The sequence below is a fragment of the Tauraco erythrolophus genome, chromosome 12, assembly GCF_009769465.1.
Source record: "Tauraco erythrolophus isolate bTauEry1 chromosome 12, bTauEry1.pri, whole genome shotgun sequence".
NCBI lineage: Eukaryota > Metazoa > Chordata > Aves > Musophagiformes > Musophagidae > Tauraco > Tauraco erythrolophus.
In genome coordinates this window covers 14,762,864-14,788,221 of record NC_141476.1, presented here as the reverse complement: position 1 = coordinate 14,788,221, position 25,358 = coordinate 14,762,864, and the positions used below count along the sequence as shown (strand labels likewise).

The 25,358-nt window shown below is 35.3% G+C and overlaps 1 protein-coding gene across 1 annotated transcript in view; it reads right to left on the bottom strand.

The window, feature by feature from the left end:
- Window positions 1–25,358, bottom strand: part of ERC2 (ELKS/RAB6-interacting/CAST family member 2) — a 351,590-nt gene that overhangs the window by 90,242 nt on the left and 235,990 nt on the right. Inside the window, exon 13 of the mRNA XM_086619268.1 lies at window positions 2,742–2,902. Coding sequence (XP_086475394.1) covers window positions 2,742–2,902 — 161 coding nt within the window. The remainder of the gene's footprint in view (window positions 1–2,741; window positions 2,903–25,358) is intronic.

Sequence of the window (25,358 nt, the reverse complement as noted above, 5' to 3'; positions counted from 1 at the left end):
CATTACTACAACACAGAATTATCATTGTTTGGTCAGTGGATGTCTGGGTCTTAGCTAGCTTCTACAATCTGTTTTTGAGAATACCTTATTCAGAAAAAAAAATGAGATGCCATATTTAGTATATTCTACATATGCTAGCATTGTAACGCTGCAGTTTTATAAAGTTTGTCATACACTTATTTCAGTAAGCAATTTCAAAAATTAAGCTACTGTAATGAAATATCTGAATTATTTCTAAGAGACGTTTACTAATAGGTGCGTATCTATTAATTTGTTTGGTATATCTTATTAAATTAAAGAATCTGGAATTAAGATTTACATTTCATTTATATTTGATAGCAGTCATGTAGCCCTTCCCATACATAGAGCTCAAAAAAAGAATAAGTAATTTCATTTTTGCTTCTTTGATTCAGTACTAATGTTGTTAGAGAGGTGGTAAAAAGGAAAAAAAGTAAATAGGATCATGTGAGTTTCTGTCATTATTCTATTTTTTCTGTCTGATTAGTAATGTGCTATGATTTTATATATTTTGATCATTAGCTATACTTTCTATCTGCTAGCCCAACAAAACCATCCCGCTAATACCCATATTCATTTCTTTCCATCTCACCACAAGCAATAGACATTCTGTCTGATTCCATCTCCAATATGAACTCACCTTTGTAACATATTTCACAGAAATTAAGATAGAATTAAAAATAGTAACAGAATATATGAGGTTTTTCTAATGAAAGTGAGTTCTAATTTTAGGTTATTAGCTGAATCATAGATCTCACATGGAGTGATTTGTATATGAGAGCATCAGACTCTTACGAGTAACAACACAGGGCAGAAGATTAGGTAACCTTCTGTGGCTTAAGCAGGAAGAAGTATGCATCATAATTAATTGTATTTTATTATTACAGGTTAACAATTTATAATTTCAAATGAATTTTAGGTCTGTTCAGGATTAAAAATAAAAACTGTATACGAACAATTGCTTCTCTTGAAGACAGAGAAGGTAATGGCACAAAAAGTCTGCATGCTTACACAGCTAACAAAGTAGAGATTAAGAAATCAAAGGCAAAAAAGAAAAATAAGAAAGAAGTCTTTTACAAAAGAAACCATACTAATGACTACTCATAGAAGAAAAAAAACCCCACATATTTAACTAGAAATGACTATTAATTTAATTTTTAAGTGCTAATTTGAAATTTTCTTCTGATATTACTATTTTATTTTAAAAATTGATACTGCAAAAACACACTACATGTTTATATCTCTTTTTAAATTCCAAACCATTCCTAACTCGGACCTTTGATATTGTGTCTTTCACCACTACTACCACACACTCAGTCCTTTATTCACAAAATAGAGCAGCTTTTATCAAAAGAAAAGTCAAACTTCACCAGTTTTGCCAACCTCACTTCCCAGACTGAAGATACAAGCCTTACACAGTTCTGTGAGGTTCTGTGTACCCAACCAATACAGTCACAACAGAATTAATGATAATGCTTCCTCCCTCATGTTGCTCAATAATTGAAAATTATAAGAAAAATATAAAATCTTACCATTAGTACGAAAAACAAGCATGCACTCAAAGAAACAGACTAGAGCACTATACAGAAAATAGATGACTGCATGAAATACACTGGCATTGAGCCAGTGAGTTATCGTAGATGAATTAATATGTACATATGAAAGAAACCAGAAAACTAAAAATATGTATCTAACATAAAACATAATATTACATAATACTCTAATTCCTATATGCTCCCATTTTTCTGTACAGATATAGACCTCAGTAAAGACAAAAGGAGAAGTTCTTTCGATTTCACTGGAAACATTCACACTTACATTACAGTATTTCTGCACTTATACTACACGGTAGCCATTCTTAAAACCTATTTTGATAAAACTCCAATAAGTATATGTCTCCATTGCCACCTTGTCTTATTTACAACACTATCAAAATAATTTTTTCTGATTATTTATTTTCCTTTAAAATGTAAGGCTATCTACAACAACTTAGCTAGAGCTATATATGGTTTAAGTGTTTCAGGGCTTTTTCTCCTTTCTCAATAAAACAGTTTCTAAATTACAACTGTGAATTTTCTTTGTTGAATGTTAACGACACACCAACCTAGCCAAGTCATAACAAGTTCATTCTTTTTTTTTTGACAATTTTAAAGATCATGCCAGAGCTTTAACATGCCATTATTACAGATATTTACCTTTATTGTGGGTAAAGTTAGTTTCAAATTATAAGTCTACCTTCCTTTTTCAGTTCTGTACCTTTATACATGGTGATAATGTGTATGCAAATAGGTTTTTGCTGGTTTGGGTTGGCAAGTTTTTTTAACCAAATCAATGCAACAAACTGTGCACAATCCATATACAGCCAATGAACCCATTTCCTTGAATTTGACACTAACAGAAAGTCCAACATAGAATGCCCACTGAAAGATGAGGCTTCAGACCCTCAATTTCTCAAACAAGTTATACTGTGCTGATATTTTCTTTGCATGTGACAAAGGACAGCTTTCAAAAAATTCTTCTCATGTCAATCGTTGAGTACTTCTAAAATGAAGACTTTTGCATTTCCATATTTGAAAAGGAATTTAACAGTCTTACAACTATTAGCAGTCCTTAGATTTAGACTTAAATATATACACAGGAAAAACAAAGAAAAAACCCCCTTCTCTTATGGCAAGAAAGTAGGTTTGTTTTTTTCTAAAAATTGGAGAAATCAATGTACTTACTTCATTTCTAGAATTTCTTCAAGCTGTTTTCTTCGCTCTATTCTTAGGTTAGCCAGATGTGCTTCTTTTTCAGCCAAAGACTGCTGTGTTGAGGCAAGACGGGCTTTGGTAGAATCTAATTCTTGTCTAGTCTTTTCCAGTGCATTCATCAGCTCTTCTACCTAAGAGAGAGAACTTTTTAAGCTCCATATCCTTTACAATAAGTAAATCTTAAATCTATATAAATCCAGAAAAAACACAAACCACACAAAAGGAATAATTTTAAGTAACTGGCTCTTCAAATCCTACCCTAACTGTTTTAAAAACTAACAATGAAAGTAGTTTTGAAATAAAAAAATCTTAATGTTTCCATGAATCCATTGAGTAATTAGCAACATTTATACAAAACAGAACTAACATAGATCACCAGAAACCTATTTAACCTGGGTCACTGCCACATAAAGACACAATTTATAAATATTTTCTGCACCATTTATATTATTTAAATTCAGGGTGACAGTAGCTAATCATAATAGTAATTTCAGAAATTTTAGATGCAGATATATATATTTAATATAAAACTGGTCACGACAATCCATGTATTTTTCATCAAAAAAATGCACACCCTTCTGTGTTGAATAGGTTGCCCAGGGAAACTGTAGACTTTCCAATCCTTGGGTATTTTCAGATCTTGACGGAAAGAAGCCTGAAGAATCTGATCCAACTTTGAAGTTTTCCCTGCTTTGAGCAGGGGTTTACAGTGCATTGCCTCTAGTGGTCCCTTCTAACTCAAATTATTCTATAATTCTGAACTTTAAATGCCTGTTACTGCTCTCATAACAATTGAGTTATATTCCTCAGGACAACTGTGAGAATCTCTGAAGTATCAAATACAGGAAAGCTAGGGTGATCTCACTCTTTCTTCAGCATTTGTAAATGTCAACTAGATGTAGGACAAACCGCTTATTGCAGGAATTCAGAAAACCTTCATCTTTTCAGAAAACAAAATTCAGAAGTAAAAAAAAAGTGGTATGACATGGTCTATCACATTACTTAAACAACACACTAAAGAATGGAGACTACATATGACACCTGTCTGGCAGCAAAAAATTTCTTGCGGGGTGAAACGTCATATTCACAGAACCAGAGGGTCATGAATAGTCTCTGGCAACCAGGACACCAGTATGATTTCCCCCTATTCAAATGATACAGTTTACATCAAAAGCTGCAAGTAAACAACAGATTTAATTTGGGTTTATGAGCTATAATGATTTAAATACTGAATCTTATTTCCTGTATTTTCTTTCTCATCTTCTTTGTCCAAACATTAGCATTTTATAAATTAGCCAACACATCAGGAAAAACATCTAAATAAAATGAAATGGGAGAGAAGATACATTCCAGTTGGTCATGTTATGCAAGTCATTGAAAAGTGTTCGCTTTTGCTGGTGTATTGAAAAGTCTGGCAATATTCCATCTGTGGCCATGTACTCAGTGTGCCTATAGAGGAAATAAGATGTTTTCTCCCAAGTTTGTGCTTAATTGTTGTTTGTTGTTGTTATCTAAATCCTACTAGCATGCAATCAGTGTTTATAAGCCACATTTTTGTTTCAATTTGAACACACATTGTCTCCTACATAGCAGGTTCAATAAAGCAAAATAATAAGTCTTCATCAAATAATAATGAGGACTGACACCCTGTTCGAAAACGATACACTAATTACTTACCCCTTCTACACCAGCTGCATTTGCATCTTTATGAACACCCTAACAAGATCGATGGAGTACTAGAACACATCTCATACCCTTCAGTGCGTAAGGAGCTACATTTCATGAATGACGAATCAGAATTGCCAATGGCACTGAAAATACTGATATTCAACTTTCCACTCGAAAGTAAAACCAGTGTAATACTGATATAATGAATATAAACGAAATAGCAAGGAGAGCAAGTTTTGCAGTAGGGTCTGTGCAGGTGCAAGATTCCAATAAAGCAAACCATGAAGAAAGATCAAGGGTTTAGAAATCTTTGTAAAATGACTATCTAGTGAACAGCAAAGAAAAAAAATTACTGGAGGGAAATAAAAAAGTAAAAAAAAAAAAGCTGGATTTGCACTTCAGTCGGGGGGGGGGGGGGGGGGGGGGGGGCAGGGGGGAGACGAACACAAAAAAAACAACACAACCAAAAACAAAAACAAGGAGAGAGACAGATCATATTTCTTTTAAAATATACTCAATTGCTAATACAACACCAGATACTCCATTTTCTGTTTTAGTACAGGAACACATCCCCATGCTGTCTCCAACAAGGACAAGCCTCAACTGCTAAAACATAATATGATATTTCTCCCTGTTTTCATGGGTTGTTTCTTAGGCTCATCCTTGTGTTTTTTAAAAAACTGCGTACACTATTTCTGCCAGGCTTCCAGCCTGTTAGTGCATTCCAGCCTGTTAGTTCATTCCAGCCTGTTAGTCCAATTCCAACATACGCTAATGGAAACAGTAGAAAGCATTCAAGCCTGCAAAGTCATTCCTTCATACAGACTCTTGCTTCGAGACAGTATCTTTAAACACCAAGTCACTCCACACTTGCAGATTTGTTTGGCAGATGAGAACATAAAAAGGCAGAACAGTAGCACTTCCATATCTTTAGTATCGTTGTCCTCCTGTTCCTACAGGTTCAGCTGAATTTAGTACCCAACCTGTTGACTGACTGAATCATAGAATGGTTTGGGTTGGAAGGGATCTCAAAGATCATCTAGTTCCAACTAGATGGACACCCTCCACTACACCAGGTTGCTCAAAGTCTCATTCAACCTGGCCTTGAACACTTCCAGGAATGCTCACCTAAGTTCTGATATATCCCATCAGTTACATTTTAAAACATTTAAGGAAATTAAAGACTTGTGGAAAACAAAGCTGTGGATTTGTTAATGTATATTAATAACATACTCATATTACCAGACAAAAGAGATCAAAGTTTAAAAGTGAGGGGAAAAAACCTTTAAAAATTTAAATATGAAAACTTTTTTAAACCACAAATCGTTAACATGTGTAGACCTGAAAGTTATACTTTCATTTACACTTTCAACACAATATTTGCCAGCTAGTTCTTCCTTCATTTTTTGAATATGACCCAAGTTCAGAGTTGTATGTTTTCCTAGTTAACTGTCTCCCAACACCTACAGCAGAATTCAATTGGCAGGCAGGTGAAGAAGAAACTGTTTTGTTTTTTTTGGTTTGTTTTTTTTTTTAATCAAGTACTATCAAATGTAAATGTGTGAATGCTGAAGTTGCACACACAATCATCTTAGCATGTTTATTATATAGCTGTAGCAGATATATGACAATGAAAAATTAACTTTAAACACTGCAGGCAGTACTATCTAGATATAAAAGTCTAGGGGGAAAAAGCATTGTAAAACAAATCACATTCTTAACGTAAGCACAAGTTTTCTTCTTTGATATTAGAATTAAAATGATAGTAGAAAATAATTATGTGCTAATGCTTATTTACTACCTCTTAGTTCTGCTGTAAGAAATAGAAACAAATCCAGTTCTACTAGTGCTCAATTTCAGCTTTCTGACCTATGGCAAATGGTTCTTTTGCTGCATTTAGGGGCACTTCATCTAGAGAGTAATGTGTATCCAGGAGTCTTTCCCTCTCTAAAGCACTGGTACCGTCCTGGCTTCCAGTTTCTTTTTAGTTTTTCTACTCTCCAGATATTGAATTGTGTCCCCTATTGAAGTATTGGTTCAATAATGACCAAGACAGACATTTACATACTTTTCTTAGCATTGTACCAAGGATCAAGATAAAGTTTGTATTCATGACAGTATCTGTTACCTGTAATATCTCATCCAGCTATTTTCCTCCCAAACTGAAGCATCTGTTTTACCTTAATTATCATACGTGCATCCTTAAGACCTTTATTTACACAGAAAAGTCTCTCAAAGTAATTGTTGTTGATCAGTAACATATTCTAAAATCCACACAGCATTTTAAATGCCTTCATGTGCTGAGGCTGGGGCAGGGGGTGTCACTGTGCAAGCAGTGGTGCTGTTCTTCCCGAGGCGCTGATGCCGGGGCAGCCCCTCCTGCAGCAGGCACCCTTTGGGAAGGCTGAAGGAAACATCTCCAAGCTCCTTCGAGGCTGCTGAGGGGCAGCTCCTGACCCAGCCTGGCAAGACAGTGCCTGAAAGCTTGCTCGTTTTTTCCCCACTGTATCTCTTAGTCTAACTACTTCTAAGCACAAACTTTGGCATTTTAGATACCAGTTAAAGAATTAATAAGAATTCATGTTTTGAAAGAGTTTACTGTGAGAACCTCATTGAATACAAAGTTCTTTGCTAGTAAGTACTCTATGCCCTGAATATATTAACTGGGTTTTCTTCCCCTTTGCCAGACAACGGCCTCATTTTATCCTTTGCATTTTCTAATAAAAGCCATTATCTTTTTCATACTTCCAGAAAGCCTAACTGACCTCAACACTTCAAGGATTTTACTAAAATTTTACTAAAAAAAACTAGAATTAAGTTTACATTTCAGACTGGCAGAAAACCAGCAAACTAAACTATTATAATTCTTTCTTAGTTTTGAGTCTATTTTAAATGAACACTATCCACTTCTGCAGCTTCACATTTCCAAGTCCTATCAGCAGTGTTTCACACCAAGACACAAAAAGAAAAAGAAATGAACGTGGCTGAAGAATAGATCTGCATTACCAGATTCTGCAAAATAAAGAAGGTTAGAGTTCAAATGAATGACAGTTTATTAAAAATGCCCTGGAGCATTCTTAATTCCAGATTGGATTCGGCTCAGCACAACTCATGCTAACATAATACTGTTCCAGTTTGTGGGAATAAGGAGGGGGAGGGACAATTGCATGCTTTCTCAGTTCAAGTGTAACATCTTTCTGCAGGATAACAACGAGCTGGCAACTTTCCAGCAATCAAGGTTAGTATTATTAGCATTACTATCTCTAAAGGATTGGCACTTCATTTTAGCAGCGACATGAGTGATAAATACAACAGTTTTGGATTTCCCAAACTGACTCTTTTAAAGTAGCAGTAGCTATCCAAAAACTCCACACCCACTTTGATTTAAAACCGAATGTTGTGTTAGTACACACAGATCATTTAGTAATTTTACACAGTAAAATAAAATAAATAAATCTTAATATTTAGTTATAGATTATTTTTAATACAAGATTATTAACATTCTAGATAATTAATTAATAAAAAAGCATAACAAACCATTACATTCATCCAGTACAGGTTTATATGAGCTGCATTTTTATAATAAGTCAGTCAATGTAAAAATCCACCCAGTTGTTTTCAAAGGGGTTTTCTTTTTTCCATTTGCTAAGGAAATGTTTTTGGTTTTTGTCAGGGTTTTTTTTGCCAAGTTACACACTACATAAATTTCAGTTATCTCCAGTTCTGTGAAGATTAATTTAATAAAAACTATATTTAGGGTTTTCCCCATGATTAAGCATGAGATTGCAAAAAAGGAAATAATATGTTCCTTAAATTTTCTCTTTATGGCTTTCCTACAAATTTGTTCTGTCACTGGACTAAAAGGACAAATACAACACATTCACAGAGATGAGGAAAAACGGATAAAAACCTGGATTTGTACATGCAAATATCCACTTACCAGCTCTTCTGACTCACAGGCTGGAGACTTCTGCTTTTTACACTAATGGACTGCCTATGCTTTGCATAATGAAGGATGAGTGCCAGACACCCCAGGGTCCTGTACCAGTGGCTGCTGGCCACACAGAGAACCACTCTAGCTCATGACTAATTCAATTACACACCTGCAGGTGGTCCAACGCAAGTCATGTGGACCTACTACTCTCAAAAATTGCCAACATTGTCGTGCAATATGGTTTGTAAATACCTTGTTCTTTCTGTTTCTAATGGGAATTTCTCTAGTGTACAACTGCCTAAACAGTTTCATTACAAGGGTGTTTTTCACAAAAGCAAACAGACATAGCAAAGTGTCATACTGAGCTTTGCAAGACATGGAAATAAACTCTTTGTCACCTTCCCCTCCACTCTCTTCCCATCCCATTTGTCATCCACAGCCAAATTCCTCACCTCTGATCTTCAATCACAGCTTTTAAACCCAGGAAACAGGTTTAACAAAACCAGTATAGTTATGGAGGCTGATGTTCCTGAATCTTTCTAAATGAAGAAATTAGACACATTGTCTCTCACAAGTTTAGATACTGACAGAGAAGAAAAAAGTAATCATACTCTAGAAGGTATATAAGCTTTAAAATAAACATCGAAGTTAATGATTTTACAGAAAATTAAGTAGACCATATATAAAATCCAGGATAATAGTTCGTATTCGACTTGGGGTTGTTTTCTTAAAAAATCATAAAAGGCTAGGCAAGTAGGGCCCAATGATCAACCAGCAATGCAATGGCAGTATAACACTAATTACAAGAAGCAATGAAATAGCAATCCTCATGAAATGGCTTGCCATCTCCGTAAGAACACAACAGCACAATTATCAAATAGGATGCCATGCTGCAGAATTTGAAATCAGAAATCTTATTGAGATTACTTTATTACTTAAAGTAGGATTTAAAATATCTTAATCCTTTTGCTAGTGCTATGTTAGTAATACATGAGGTTTAGTTTTACCCAGATAAAGAAGAGCGACAGTACAGATACAGCACATATTTCTCATCTAGACTTGTGGAGACCACAGTCAGGGAGAGAATGAACTTTAGTTTCTGTAATATTTCCTTGCTGGCTGTCCTATGGTGGCTACCAGTCATGTTAATTTACATCAGCACGGTTTTATGATAGAGACATATGCCCACCTCTACATAAAAATATGCTAGAATTTAGCAGATTCCCATAGATTAAAAGAAATATATCTTCTAAGTGGAAGGATTAATAATGTAGCTGTCTTTATTAAGCTAATGTAAGATTTTGCAATACAGTTCTGGAAACTGTATTAAAATTATTAAATTTCTTCATACTGGCAGTTAGAACTTCCAATATCTTTAATTCTAAACTTCAGTAATTCAATAAAATGTAGGACCACAACAATACAACTCTTGAATTCATTATCTGGTCTTCCAATTAATACAGTGATTTCACCTATAACTGAAAAAAATACTTAAAATAATTTTGGAAAATATTGGTAATAATCAGTTAAATAGAATAATAATCAGTTTAAAAAGCCAAACCAAAACAATAACCAAAAGCAACAAAAAACCCATTTAGTTTCAATTCAATCAAATTAAAATGATGGTATAAATAATGTTAACTTCTGTGCTCTAGGGTCATGTTTCTAGACAGATTAAAACAAAAACTATTCCCAAGTGCAAACTAAAATGATGCTTCCACTGCAGTCTCAGGAATACTGTCATCTATTTAAACACTTCATCTTGTGAAACACAACTGGCCTCCAGTTATAGTATTCTCAATTAGTTTCTACTAGAAAATACTGTATGACAACCCAGTGTCAAAATGTGAACGTGACCTCCTGCAAAACCGAAGGATGGGCTAAACAGCAGAATACTCCTTGCAGATAAGCTGGAATGTTTTACCCTAAATAAGAGCTCTTTCATTAGCAGCAAAACACAGTTATATGATGGACTAATTAATATCACATTCTGATTTTGCAATGCTATATAAATTAGGGGGGAAAAACCCACTCAGATTATGTCAATAAAGACACAACATTCAAAGTGTTGCAAGAATCAGTCAACAAATGTTCTCTGTCCAAGGCAAACATCACACTGATAAGGCCTAACTCACTGTCAGCCTCATTCAACATTAAAAGTCATCCAGACATGCACCATAATGGAAACAAGACCAAGCACCTGAGCAATTGTGCAATTCCACTGCTTATAAAAAAGTAGCACCTTTAATTGTTTTCATTTACTTTGAAAATTAATTATTTCATTGACATATCATTATTTTTCTCTCCTTTTCCATTGAGCTTCACTTGATTAAGTCTGTGATTGTTTTAAATGGCTGATGGCCTCGGTTCTGCTCTAACTTACGCTTGTTTGAAATGGTGCAAACCAAATTACAAAAGTAGCATTAAAGGTGCTTTATAGTCGTGCAAATGAAAGTAGACCTAGATAGAATATATTGACGAACTGCAGAGCTCAACCTAATATTTTCAGAAGAATAAAAAAAATATGTAATTGAATAGCTATTGAACATATGTTGATTTCAGTAGGACACTCAATTGTCCTACAGGATATTGTATCTGGAAGAGAACTCATACAGACTGAAAACAATTACGCTGTGTGATTTCAGTGTTGAGTCTTTTTCGATAAACCATGCAAGTAGAGCGAGCAACTCTTTAGCTGGTGTTAAAGTACAGCGCTGTCAGACTGGCCTCTCTGGTTAATGTCAATAGCACTGCGTATAAAAGGTGACTAAAGTGTGTACAAATGTTGATCTTTGGAGAAGGCATGCCTAGAATCATACACACATCTACTATTTCATCCACCAGGTCAACTTCAGGGAGAGAGGGCAAATTGGGAGTTTTCTTGCCAAAAGTTGATTCTTAGCACACTTGTCAGGTTACACTGCACAAAGCTACTTCCCCACTGCTTTTAATCCATAATCCAAATATATTATTAGAGTTAGAAATGCTTCTCCTTTAGAATATTTCCAAAGGCAGCAGACATTCACATGGTATGTGTAAAGTCTTACTGCAAATAAGTAGTTTATCTACATAAGAGTTTCTCCACACACTGCAACGTGCTTACATATTGTGAAATAGCAAGTAAGCTTTATCAAAGTGAAAATTTTATTGTATTAAAATACCTGGATAGTTTTATGTGAGAAATCTCAGAAAATACAGTTTCCTATCTAGTTTTGACACAAGCTAAATAACATTAGTACGCAGCAAGATAAATAAAGATTCATGCAACTCATAACAAGGTATAGATTCTGCACCAAAGAAATTTGATACCATCTTTAGCACTGTGATTCTTAATGTAGTGTTCATGTGGGCACTGAATGCCCAAGGAGGCTGTAACTGCTCTTCTCTTAATGCAGATAGTCTTCCCCTATTTAATTTTATGGCATTTTTACTATAAAATTATTTATGGCATTTTATTGGCTTGGCACACCTAGAAAAGTCACAGTGGCATGGACTTGCTACATAATTAAAAACTAAAATTAATGCCTATTGTATATAGCACAATATCAGCTACATAAACGACCTTAAGAAAATTCATGGTATGTCTGTATACTAAATAGCCTAGTTCTAGCTCTGGCACACCCATCTGCACATCACTCTTACCATAAAAAATTTTCATACTTGGGATAGCAATTGGTAGTTGCATCCTTACTGAAATTCATCTAGAGCCATGGGTGAAGTACAGGAGGACACACGGAGCACGACTACAAACAGTTGACCAAGTTAATTGTTTTAGACCTGATATGAACATAAACAAAAGTTTATCAATATGGGCTTTGTCTTTGTAAGTCAAGAAAGCTGCACTTAAGCCCTAAAATTAAAGGTTATATATTTTGTGTCATTTCTGGTACTTTTCTGGGGAAGAAGATTGCTTAGAAGGAAATCTTTCTTACAAAAAAAAAAAAAAAACCAACTGCTTTGGATGGTCACTTCAGGAAGAGATCAGTCAATAGGAACATAACTGAAGTGCCTATGAGTCTGTCCAGGATAGGATAGCCCATAGGACAGTCAGGGGAGGCCTGTGGAGGACAACACAATGTCTGACAACTGGACTCCATTATTAACACAACAAGCTAGTAACGAACACAAGACGGAGCAAAAATATCAACCCAGAATTTTTCAGTATGAATTCCTCCATTAAGGCAGTCTACAATCAGCATGCCAAATTTTCAGAAATCTTGCTCAAATGGTAGCTCCCTGTTCATGAAACTATGCCCACACCTACTACACGGCAATGAGGTTGCTGGATAAATCAGTCACAGATGACAGCGCCTCCCTTCAATCAACACGCTAGAGACAAATTCCCTGTGGGAGGAAGAAGCAGTGCTGGAGGAGCAGGATGCAGAACTGAACTCAACAACAGTCTCAGGAAATACTACTTGTGCAAAAAAGGAGCCAGATGTGAGGGTGGTTGCACAGCCTGTTGCCTCTGAGAGGAGGGCTGCCAGCGCTTAGCAGAAGCCAAGAAGCAGCAGCAGAGTCCACAGATGCCTCCACAAGGCTGCAGGCGCACTAGCTCAGGAGGAAACCAGGCAGCAACTGAACAGATCCTTACACACAATTGCACAAACAGCATGCAATGCTGCAGAGCAAAGTTGCAAAGACACAGAATGTGCAGAATTATACACACACAGAGTATGCAGAAAAGAAATCCCGTAGAAATGGCTCACTATGCAGAGATGGGAGAAGAAAATCAAGGGGAGGAGAGAACACTGACAACTGCAGGAAAACAGCCCAAGAAATACTGTCCTTCTGAAACTGCAAAAGCTTTCTCAATCACTGTCTGAAGGAAGGAAGAGGAAGTAAAGAGCCTTTATAACAACGGTTTTACTTCAGATTAGCTCCTGAAAAATTCATCTCCTTCTCTTTGTGAAAGATAGCAGAAGTTAATAATGATTAAAAACATCATTGGGAAAAACAAAGATGCTGAATTACAGAATTTGCTCTTTTCCAAACAACAAACCCACACTGTCTGACTATCACTGAACCAAAGCAAGGTTTAGAGAATGTGCCCAAATGAAGTCAAAGAGCTTAAACTACGGCATCACCTACACCGAAAACAAAGATTTCAATCCTGAAAGTTGAAATATTCTAACCAATCCTCCATACATATATTAATTGATTTCCCAACTATTACCAAATAGTTATGCTCAGCCTTTTTGTGGGTTATTTGCTCAACAACTGGGGTAAGAGCATTTCTCATTTAGTGATTACAAGTAGTTTCTGCCATCTGCTAGAATAAATATTGAAGAACAGCAGCTGTCAACATTTAGATAGAGCTTTCATGCTTCCTAAATTGCACTTCACGTTACATTACAACCAGAATACTTATGAAAGGCAGCCTCATTACCTGAAAATAGAATTCCTGCATCTAGTAGAACGAAAGTTTTTGTATAGATGAAGTAATAATCATTTTATAATAAGAAAACTAAGAGAAACTGAAGTTTAAAGCCTTGGCCTGAACTGGGCAACCATAATAATTGCTCTATGGAATTTTCTAAAGACTTTACTATTGTAACTGTTCCTGTATGAATATTATTTAGATACCAAAGCTATGGGCACTTATTTAAAAGCCTAAGTTTTACACAGCTATAAATACTTTTTTAGGCAAAATACGTTAGGCAAAGTTTGATGAGAACAATAGTATTTCTCACCAGATGAAAAAAGGAAAAGCAGTAACAGAATCTTTAATGAACATAAGCTGCCTTTTATTCCTTAGCTAAAAGTTTGTTTTCCTTAGTTTCTCAAGCCTCTTTCCACATGAGGCAAAATGCAAGAGAGTATAAACAGAAAACATGCAGATATACAAGTTGATATTATTCACTCTATTTTGAGGCAAGATCTATAGGCATTAAGAAGACGAGCTAAGTGACAGGACTTACAGCTGAGAGACTTAAACTGGCCTTGATGAAAATTGTATTCTGGATCTGTTTGACCTTTCATGTAAACTAACACCCTTGCCACTATTCATATTCTGTATAATAATTCTCACCAGGACATATCTTTTAGTATGCTTAAGTCCCTCTCATCCAAAGACAGATTTAGTTTCAGAGGATAGAGATGACTACGTCCACATCAAGTTGTACATTTGAACTATTTTTTAAGATCTAGAATCCCTATCCAAGGAACTCAACCCCACAAGTGAGGATCCATTAAAACTATATCAGAGTTCGTTTACAAACACACATATTTACATAATATGTTAGAAATGGATGCTTGCTTGCTTTCTTTCTCAACTTTGTACAGGCTTTTGTCCCACAGACAAACTTTATTAAAGAAGTCTCTGCTATACACAGCACTTAAGTCCTTTAAAGAATTAAATTTCTATTTCACTTGTGCAGGTAAAACCTATGAAACGAACAGAAAATAATCTTAGATTTATCATGTATTAAGTAAGCAGTTATGTACTATGAATTAAGTAGGCAGTTTTTTAAGGCAGAAGAGCACTTCCAACCATTTCAAGATGCTTGATACAAAAACATGACTCTAACGCTTAAATGACACATATACTGTCTGTTTCAGATGAGCTATTCAGTCTCTCAAAATTAGCTCCAGAACATCATACAGGAAATGAAATTTGTTGATCATCTGATCTGTATTGTGAGCAAAATCCTCAACGTTGTATTGATGTGTTTTTAGAGATCTCACATCCAAAATATTCAAAGAAAAACTTATTTTCATCTACAATCTAACAAAAATAGTAACACCAACAATATAACTGTGTGTTTACAACATACAATGTCATAGCTAGAAAATTGCCTACAATGGCTGAAATTATGACTCCTGTCTTAAGCACACAGGACTCTAAGAAGCACGTAATATAATTATTTAATTATATTAGTATTCATATTTCCAGTCAGATGCAAATATTTTTTGAAATGTTTGGGAATAAGGATAGTCTAAATATAATATACTTCTAGTGGAAATAACATTTGCTCCATTTAGATCTCAGGCACTGCTGATGGCAGAACAAGATTGGAATGTGCAGATAATTATCTTTGAGGCTAGTCAACAGCTAGAAGTCCCTCATAATATCACCTTTAAGATCAAGCCAAGGCATTCCAGTCTGAATCAAGGTTTATTTATTAAAGGATTTAGCACTTTTATATCCAATATTGCCTGGAAGACCACCAATTTCCATTCGCAAATATCCAATTTCTCCGATTTCTTGGTGCATACATAAGACCTTCAAAATCACTTCAGTGAGCACACACATAGGCACATAAATGACATCTAAATTCCTTCTCCTAAGATGAATTCCACAGGAAACACCTCCACAAAGCAAAATCTTTACAGAGACTGTAGGAGATTTCAATAATTCTCATTCATTGAAGCAACATAGCTTAGACAACTGCAGGCATTTTTTTGTTGAAAGTTGGCGCTTTTTAATCTTGATTAGTATAAGAGATATTGAGAAGAATAGTGCTACAAGGTTAGTAAAATAATAAAATGAAAACGTTGATACATAAAATCATCATATCTCTCCATTTTCCTTGGGCTAACAAAGACAAAAGACTCAAAATATAGGCAAGAGTGGTAAGGAAATACATATAAGATGTGCTTTGAATATTTTCTTACCTAGGAAGAGCGCCAGGCACTTAAAACTTCAAGGTTTACTTTTTTTTTCCTTTTGAGAAACACTGTTTACAATGAGTAAATAAAATTATTATTCAAAATTAGAGCTCAACAATTCTCTTGTTGTAAGTTGGCTTTTTCAGTCTGGGGTCTTTTTTGTGTTGGTGCCACTTATTTAAAATCTACTGTTCGTGACAAGATCAAAAGTAATGGTGTATAATACAACATCTGTTCAGTAAATTCATGTGACAGTGTAATATTAAAGAGGTTTTATATAAATGAACAAAAAAGGAATACAGCCTTTCTACATACAATGGATTTGGTGAAGAAAAAACCTAAACACTCACAGTATGATCCTGATTATCCAAACTTTCCTGCTGTACATGTCGTCCTGTCCGACAGTGACTCCTCATGATGCAAACTTTGAGTCACCCAGACAAATTTAGTGTCATACAAGTTGCCTGAACAACTGATACCCTACTGTATTCCATTATGAACACAGTTTAATCTGAGATGTATCTCATGGTACTTCATGTAAAGTTATACAACGTTTCACCTCAAGAAGAGGGAAAATTAGCCATTACAAAAGAGTAACCCTCATTGCTATAAACACACAGTAACATATGATAAGAAAAATAACAACTAGTAACTTACTATGTTGTTGTAATACTATCAAATCACCAAGTATTTCATATTCAAAAACTCAAAGCACTAGCAAAGAATGTTTAAAGAAGTTTTTTTTAAAAAATAGAAAAGATGAGCACCTACTTTTCAGTATCTGTCTCTACTTTACTTTAGTCAAATAGAGTTGGTAGTTAAGCTGCCAAAAAGAGGCCCAGAAGATAAATGATTTCCCAAACCAAATAATATGTTTCCTGGAATTAGGAAAGAAGATTCAACCTCCTTATCTTAAAGGACAGCAACCTTCCTCCCTGTCTCCTGCCTTCTCCAAATAGGGTTTTTCAAAGAGAAAAAAGAAAAGCCAATTATATCTCTGTCAGGAGGATATATTCTGCTCCCATGTACTGTCCTTGGCTTCAGCAGGGTAGAAGGAGTATAGTTAATACAGATAGCAATGCACTACTATTTTACTCAGAGTCGCACTTATAAACTAAAACCATTTTAATATTCCCAGCATAGGCTTATGGTGAAAAGCCCACATGGTCCCATATACACTGTAATAGCTAAAATGAGTCTTGAAAAAACAAAGAATTGAACCAAAGCTAAGAGCATTACTGTCTTTACCAGAGAAGTCAACTCAGAAATAAACACAACTGTTCATGAGAAAGATATTAGAAGCAGTAAATTTTCTAGTGATGAGTGGTTTTAGGTGTATAATTTATGTGTGCAAACACTCACTGGTGGTATGACCAGAAACACAGATATCACGGAATGAAACAGATTAAAAATAGAGGAAAGTAGAAGATGTGGACATAGCCTCTACTAGGCTGATAAATAAAACTAGCAAACTTATATGAAAGACTAGATTGTGACATACTTTCACAAAAGCAAAACCAAAAACAAACATTGTTGACTCAAGAATGAACGTTGGCAGGAAGCTGCCATTAGGTCTTCTATAGTTTACACTATATTTTTTTTTCTTCCAGACACTGCCAGTGGGAGGTTTTATAGGATAATGATATACTGAGAAACTTATGACAAGCATGTCCAAACAAAGTAAAACATATTTTTCACAAAACAGTAAACTCTGATAGTTTTAAATCCATGGAGCCAGAGGTAGCCTGAAGACTAATTGTGGCAGAATTGTTAACTTGTAAAACCTGTTTAAGGTATTAAAGTGTTCTTGACTTTTTTCCAGAAAATATTGTTATAGCAGGAAGTTACTTCTAAAAAACAGAGTTGAAATAGGAAAGGCGTTATGCGTACAAAAATGCTGAATAGTATTATGTTTAACAGCTTCATGGCAGCAAAAATAGACAAATATCATAACTGGCATCAATTAAAAAAATGCATCTGGCATAGCAAATAGAATTTTAAAGGTCTGAGTAGGCGTAGAACTTGAGTAGTTTTTTATTCCTAGGAGCTGTCTTTGCTAAGCCATACTTAAAGTTTGTTAGCAAAACAGTACATGAAGGTGTATCTAAGTTGGAGTATGCTTAAATGTGTTGCGTAAATGGAGACCACGACAGTCACTCATGAAGTCACTTCCGCAACTTTTATTGTACAACCACATGACTAATTCCCAAAGTACCAAAACCCTCTAAGAATATATAAAATTCTTTTCACATATTAAAACGAGTTTATCAGAGCCTGTATAAACAAAAAAGATTGCTGAAAAAGAAACAAAAATATGTGAAAAATAATATGGGTAAGAAAGATAAAATTTTAAATTATTGGCAACAAAAATTTTTCTAATCCTTTTCTTCCTGTTAAAACACAATCTTGACCCAAGAAAAATTTCTAATCTGAGTTAGACAAAAAGGTCAAATCAATATCTTACGATTCTCCTGACACTTTCAAATAAAAAAGATGAAGTATGCAACATTTCTCTGGGTATATAATTCAGTTCCAAATCTATGCCATAGGCTGAGTATTAACCACCATCTGAGCATTAGCTTGTGACAAGAAGTACTAAGCATGAGCATTATGATGATTTTCCTCCTTTCCTCCTAATATAAGGAATTAATAATTCTTTAATTTTAATAATCCCTAAGAGAGGATTAAATAGGGCTTAGGAACCAAGATGTGGCTTTCCCAATAGACAGATGCAATTGAATTCTCAGCAGTGTCTTGGGAGGACAAAGATTATCTCCTACCATCTTTGCGTAACACATCTACTTACAAGTATAAATTTAATTGTTTGATCATCTTCTTCCATGATCCCATCTAAGGAAATAACAAACAGGTTCAGCCTTACCCAGACACAACAGATCCAGTCTGTATTTTTTGAGCAACTGAACTGTATTTTTCAGCTACTCCTTTCACACACTGTACTGATGGCATAACACTTGCATTCCTTGTGTATCGTTCTAAGTTTAGTCCATAAATTCTCTAAAGTCATTTTTCTGTTGTTACTGAAGTACTACTTTAAATACATATTGACTAATCTATGGTTTCATACATCAAGTAGACTATTTTTCATATACAGACTTAAATCTGGCTTTAAAAACTGTACAATGAATTGTAAAAACAGTTTAAAGTTATGATTGGCTGATAAAGTGAAACTCTACTCCATTTCACTTGGATTAGTGTGCAGCTGCAAGATATAAATTCTGTGTGAGAAACAGTACATTTTTTAATGCTCTTTGAATTATCATGTTTTTGCAAAATGAAAGACAACTGGTTTCATATGCAGGTAAGAAATATTGGCATAAGGAATGTTATTTGATTTTAACTGAGTCATGTTGCCAGAATGCATGAAACAGCTGCATGAACCAAATATCTGCCTGAGGCTACAACTATATTTCCCTCATCCTTTACCACCTGTCCGTGCTAAAGTTACTGGATGCTGGTAGATATCAAACCCCATTGGAATCTTTAACCATCCTAATTACAAAATGCATTCTCTACGATCCTATTGATTTTAATATCCAAGCATTTTCATAGACTCATAGAAGGGTTTGGGTTGGAAGGGACCTTAAAGATCATCCAGTTCCAACCGCCCTGCCATAGGCAGGGACACCTGTACTAGATGAGGTAGCACTATTCCTTTCTTTTACAAACTTTTAAAATAATATCATAAACTCATACACAAACAAAACTACTAAAGCTATATGAAAGAGCGAGTCTTAACTCTATTAAGCTTACCCTCTTTGACACATCTGTAAATCTATTATAAGATTATGCCAAGACCACCAAAAGGCTGATGCTCTTTTACATTACTCTTTACCAAAGGGTAGTGCTGATCAAATAGCTAGTACAATTAGCAATAAGGAGCAGGAAAAGAAACATCTCACTGTTGGCAGTGGGGGGAACCACAGGTAACAGAATACTAAGATATTTTAATATTGGCTGGATACAGTGAATTTTGTCTTAGGAATAAAAAAAATCTCAGTGCTGCTAAAAACAAAAGTGGTTTTCAGAACTCTTTGGGAACAGTTATGATACCAGAAAACTAGGGAATGACAAATACAATTTTGATATTAACAGAAAAACAGAAGACAGGAGAATTATAGATAAGTCAGGTTTGATTCTGAGACTTATTGGAACAAGTAATCTGCTTCAGACTATTTGTAAACACCTAGAAGAATCAATATGGACTTCCCAAGAAGTTATGTCAGAGTAATCAAATGTTTTCATATGACAGAGTAATTGGTTTTATTAAAGGACGAGAGTAGTAGTTATATTTGGTGTCAAATGTCAAGATATTCACATAACCAAGCTAAAGAAAAACATGATCCAAATGAAAGCAACTTAACACGGATGCCAAACTAATTAGGAAACTGTAGTGAGCCACCAACAATTCACTGTTAACCGGGAAAGATGCTTAAAAAAATAGATTTTGCAGGGCCATATGATATTCTTTTGTTAATAACCCCAAATACTAAGAATACAAATTTGCAGACGGCATTAGTATGAAAAAAACTCTAAAACATAGCTTTAAGACATCTTGCCAAACCTGAGAACTGAACTGGAATAAAAATTATTATATATAATAGGGAGAAATGAAAGGTCATACACTTCAGCAGAATTAATTAACTCCACAAATCCAGGAAGAGAAATAACTGATTAAGAAGCTGTCTTTTTCTACTAAAGAAAAGGATCAGGACACTAAGGTGACTAGTCAACAGTGTCATGTTGTTGCAAAAAGCACACTATGAAAATATGTACATATAGTACTAATCCTTCTGTTTTCTTTGGCACTGGCAAGATCTCAGCAGGAGAACTGGATCCAATTTTATCCACTCAAAGATGTGAACAAACTGGAGAGACTACAAAGAAAAGCAACGAGGACAGTAAGAAAACTAGAAAACATAACCTCTACGGTAAGATTAAAAGAATTAGGGCCTATTAACTTGGAGAAACTAAGGAACATAATACACATTTTCAGATACAGGTTATCACAAAGGAGGAGGAAAAAAAATCAGTTCACTATGTCCAATTTGGATAAGAGAAGAAATAACTACCTGAAATTACAGAAAAAGAGACTAAGTTAAGATATTAGAGAACTCTTAATACCTGTGGGCAACGAATCATGAACAAGTTTACTACAAAGGTCGCTAAGAACAAGCTAGACCAACCTCTCTCAGAAACAACAGTGGGATAATTGATACTCACTTAGTAGTACAGATGCACTACAACATATCTTCATATCCCTTCCAGCCCTGTTTCTCTGTTATATTTTAATTTAAAATACATGTAAAATCTGTTTATCTCACTTTCTAGAATAAAATGCACAAAAGAATTGCCAGACAAAACATTTCAGACCTGCCAAAAATAATTTGAAAAGAACCTATTGTCCCAATTAAGAAAGACAAACACTTAAAACTGCAATGAGGAAAGGCAGTCTTTCAAGTAGGACTTTTCAGGTTGGAAAATGCACTATTGAAAAAGAAGTGCAAGACCATAACTGCTATCGAGAAGGGGAACTGGTAACTTGTTCGCTGTTTCTCACAGCTGAAGGACTATGGGCACCTAAGGACATTACTAGGCAACACGCTTAAAAACCACATAAAGGGAAAGCCTTTAATATGACATTTAAGTTGCACAGCTCAAGGATGTGGGGTAATTCTCAGCCCCAAAATGAATGTCAGAAAGTTTTTAACACTTTACCGATTTTAAGTTCTATGGCTTCTAAACCTGACACTATATATGCTATTTCCAGCTCAAAAGGTCCTAAAGCCACCAACTGGTAGAATCTGAAACAGTGTACTGAGGGAAAAAACACTGCGCAATCTTTTTTTTTCATGACCTAATTCTTCTATTCTACTTTTTCTAATACTTCTATTCTACTCAGTTTTTTCTGCTGACCAGGACAACAAAATCAAGTAAATGTATCTCTTATCTGATCCAGTGTGTCAATTCTTATGTTGCAAAGATTAACATATTTTAGTTGCATACAAGAAAGAAAGGAATGATGTCAGGCCTGATGCTTCCTTCTTTGAAAACGCTGCTGTCACCAACTCGTTTTCAATTCATCAGGAAAGCATTATTATTATAATAATACCCACGGAGGGTAGCTGTAATGCAGAATTACAGAACTAGTTCCCAAGTTGCAGGGACCAATCACAAAAACTGCAGACATGTTAATTAAAGCTAGTGCTCTGCATGGCTTGGAGTCTAATGTTCATTCTGGGAAAATATCTAAAACCCACCCAGGTATGTCACACAGGTCACCCTAATTCAGCTTCAGAGCATTAGTCATGTAATGCATAACCTTACATGGAACCAGATTAAAAATAAAAATAAAAATAAACATAAAAAAACTCAGGGTGAAAAGTGCTTACAGAAATGCAGAAACGTTTATATCTGGAAGAAAATTCTCATTCTTTTGCATAGAGTGAAGAAATCACTCTCGGCGAGCCCATTACAGTTCTCAATCAGCTAAGGGTTCCAAATTAGAAAGTGTAAGTCAATTTCCTCTACGTTTCTAGTGAAAATCAAGAAAGGCTATAAAAGGGTTAACAATAGTAGCTAGAATAAAAGTACTAAAGGCACTTTTCTGTTTCATGAAAATAAAATAAATATTCAGGAAAGGACGCAAAAACATTACAAATTGAGAAGGACTCCCAAGTAGTACGGAGAGCAAAACGGTTAGTACAGAACACCGAAAGGCATGACAGGAGCCAGAAGTTAGTGATCTCCCAGCTAAACCGAAGAAGAATGACATGTCTCCTACCCTTCAGGAAAGCTTTACTTCTCAGTGCAACTTTGTCTATAAATCAAGTTGTTTATAGACACGTGTATTAGTTGCTTAAATACAGCTGTGAGTAGAGAGATAAGAACCAACAGATACTCTTGGTCCTCTAGTACACAGCAATGTGGACAGGCGTGCCCTACTGTAAATCACGAGATGTTATACTAATGCAGGCACATTTTTCCGTGACAACACTGGAATTTAAAATGTATATATACCATATCATTACATTCATAATTACTTAAGGAAGTGTAATGATCATATGAAAACCTCAGGAGACCATTTGTCTCCAAAGACACTGCGCCATAGTTCAGATGGCTTGTGAAAGAAAGTCATTTGAGCTGCCATTTTGGATTCTTTCCTTGGACAGCCACACACCAGCTGGCCGGATTATGGGCCTTGATGTCTAGAGTTTATTCTGGGCTTTTATTAGCACTCAGTGATTTACATCATGAAGTTGTTTTTACATTCAGGATATGCTGTTGCTGCATGGCGGGGGGGGGACAGAGAAAATCATACAAATTATTCTCCGGGTACAAAATTTGAAGGCTTTTGTTCAGACTTAAAAGTAAAAAATAATTAAAAAAAAAAAAAAGAATTTCAAAGACTCTTATAGAGACGCAAGCATTACATTTTTAGCTTTTTCCTGCAGTCTCAGATATTCTAAAACCTTCTCAAACATATTTCTATAGTGTTCTAGAAAGCACAGAACTATCTGGGTGGTATGCAAAAGAATGTAAATGAGGGCTCTCAAGGTTATTATATTAATCTACGACCTGAGTCCTAAGTAATTGAGCAGGACACCTTCCACTACACCAGGCTGCTCACAGCCTCATCTAACCTGGTCTTGAACACTTCCAGGGATGTGGCATCCACAACTTCTCTGGGCAACATGCTCCAGGGCCTCACCACCCTCCTAGTGAGGAATATCTTCCTTATGTCTAATAGAAATCTTCCCTCTTTCAGTTGAAAGCCATTGCCCCTTGTCCTATCACTACATGCCCTTGCAAAAAGTCCCTCTCCAGCTTGTAAGGCCCCCTTTAAGTGGCAGTACCATGTGCATCCATTTTACTTTGGCAGCCCAAAAACATTTTTCACTATGTATTCCAGTTCCTTTTCACATTTTCAGCTTTTGCCTGATAATTTCACTGCCTGCAGCAACTATCAATTTTATGATCGCATAGAAAGAAATGGTTCATCTTTTCAGTCTTGGGGTCATTCTAGGAACCATTGTTCCCCTAAATTTCATTAAAACATTAATTCTACCTTTCTTAAAGACTATGAAAAAATTCTCAACAATTCCACTAGTGCAGATTCCACCCAAATGTTGTATTAAGCCTACCATTCCTTCTAGATCTGTCACTTAACTGCTCCTTGTTCTGTCACCAGATCATTTTACCTGTAAACACATTTTCTAGATATTAAAAAATATTCATTTATTATTTCTGTTCAGCATAATTGAAAGGCCAATGAAATCAGTGATATGTTCTTTCATTTCATTGGGATAATTTTAATGGGATCAGACTTAGCTCAGTTAAACTTCAAATTCACGCTTGCTAAGAGCAGGATGTGACTAGTTCTTTAGTTAAACAAGTTTCCTTGTTTGAGTTTGAGTTGGGGTTTTTCTACTGTCTTTAAAAGTCTATACCTGCTTATCTTTTCTATCCCAAGCCACATTTTGGCTGCATGTGAATGGGTTTCTAGACTGTGACTCTTGAGCCATGTATCTATTGGATAGGTCAAATAAAGTTCCCATGATAGGGTCTCATTACAGACCTGATAACAGTGTTTTACAGTAGGGATACAGCTCGGTAATCTGAATGCCTGGTAGAAAGGCAAAGCAGTAGCTAAAATTATGAGACTGATTTATATGTTAGCTCCATTGCTAAAGCAGATTCACCCATGGACACCCTAGAGGTAGAGTCATTTCCAGTTAACAATCCCAAGGGCCCATCTTCTACCTCCTTACTTTTGATTTTCCAAGGTGTACATCTTGTGGCTCGAATCCATAAAATTTTTGGTCCACAGGTCATAAGATTAAGGAATCCATTCAGCTGTGGTATACAGTCTTATCCACCCTATAGACAAATGTGTATCTTTATCTCCTTTCTAACATAATATTGTACCTTTAACTAATAAGTATAATGAGAAAAACGACAGCTTACACCAAATGGGCTTCATTCCCATCTCAACTGATGAGACCAGTTCATGATGTATGAAGTGGAAATCTTGATTCTTGATGTCACTGCTGATTCTTCTAGTCAACTGTTAACTTTCTTAGCTAAGTACACTGCACAGAATTAAGCCCAGTATGAAAAGCTACAGATTTGTATTGGTGCCCTAACTAGTGCTTTCAGAAATAAATAGACAATCTCATTGTTTACAGTAGGTATTTCTGTAAGTTAAAAAATAATTAATTTTAAAAGCCTGTATGTTGGTAGCCTGACATTTCATATAAGCCTTATCTATTTCTAGTATTCCATATCTCTTCAGAAGCTTTCATCCCAATTCCCCCAAGACTGCAATATTAAGTGTCTGACTCTGTTTTTTCCTA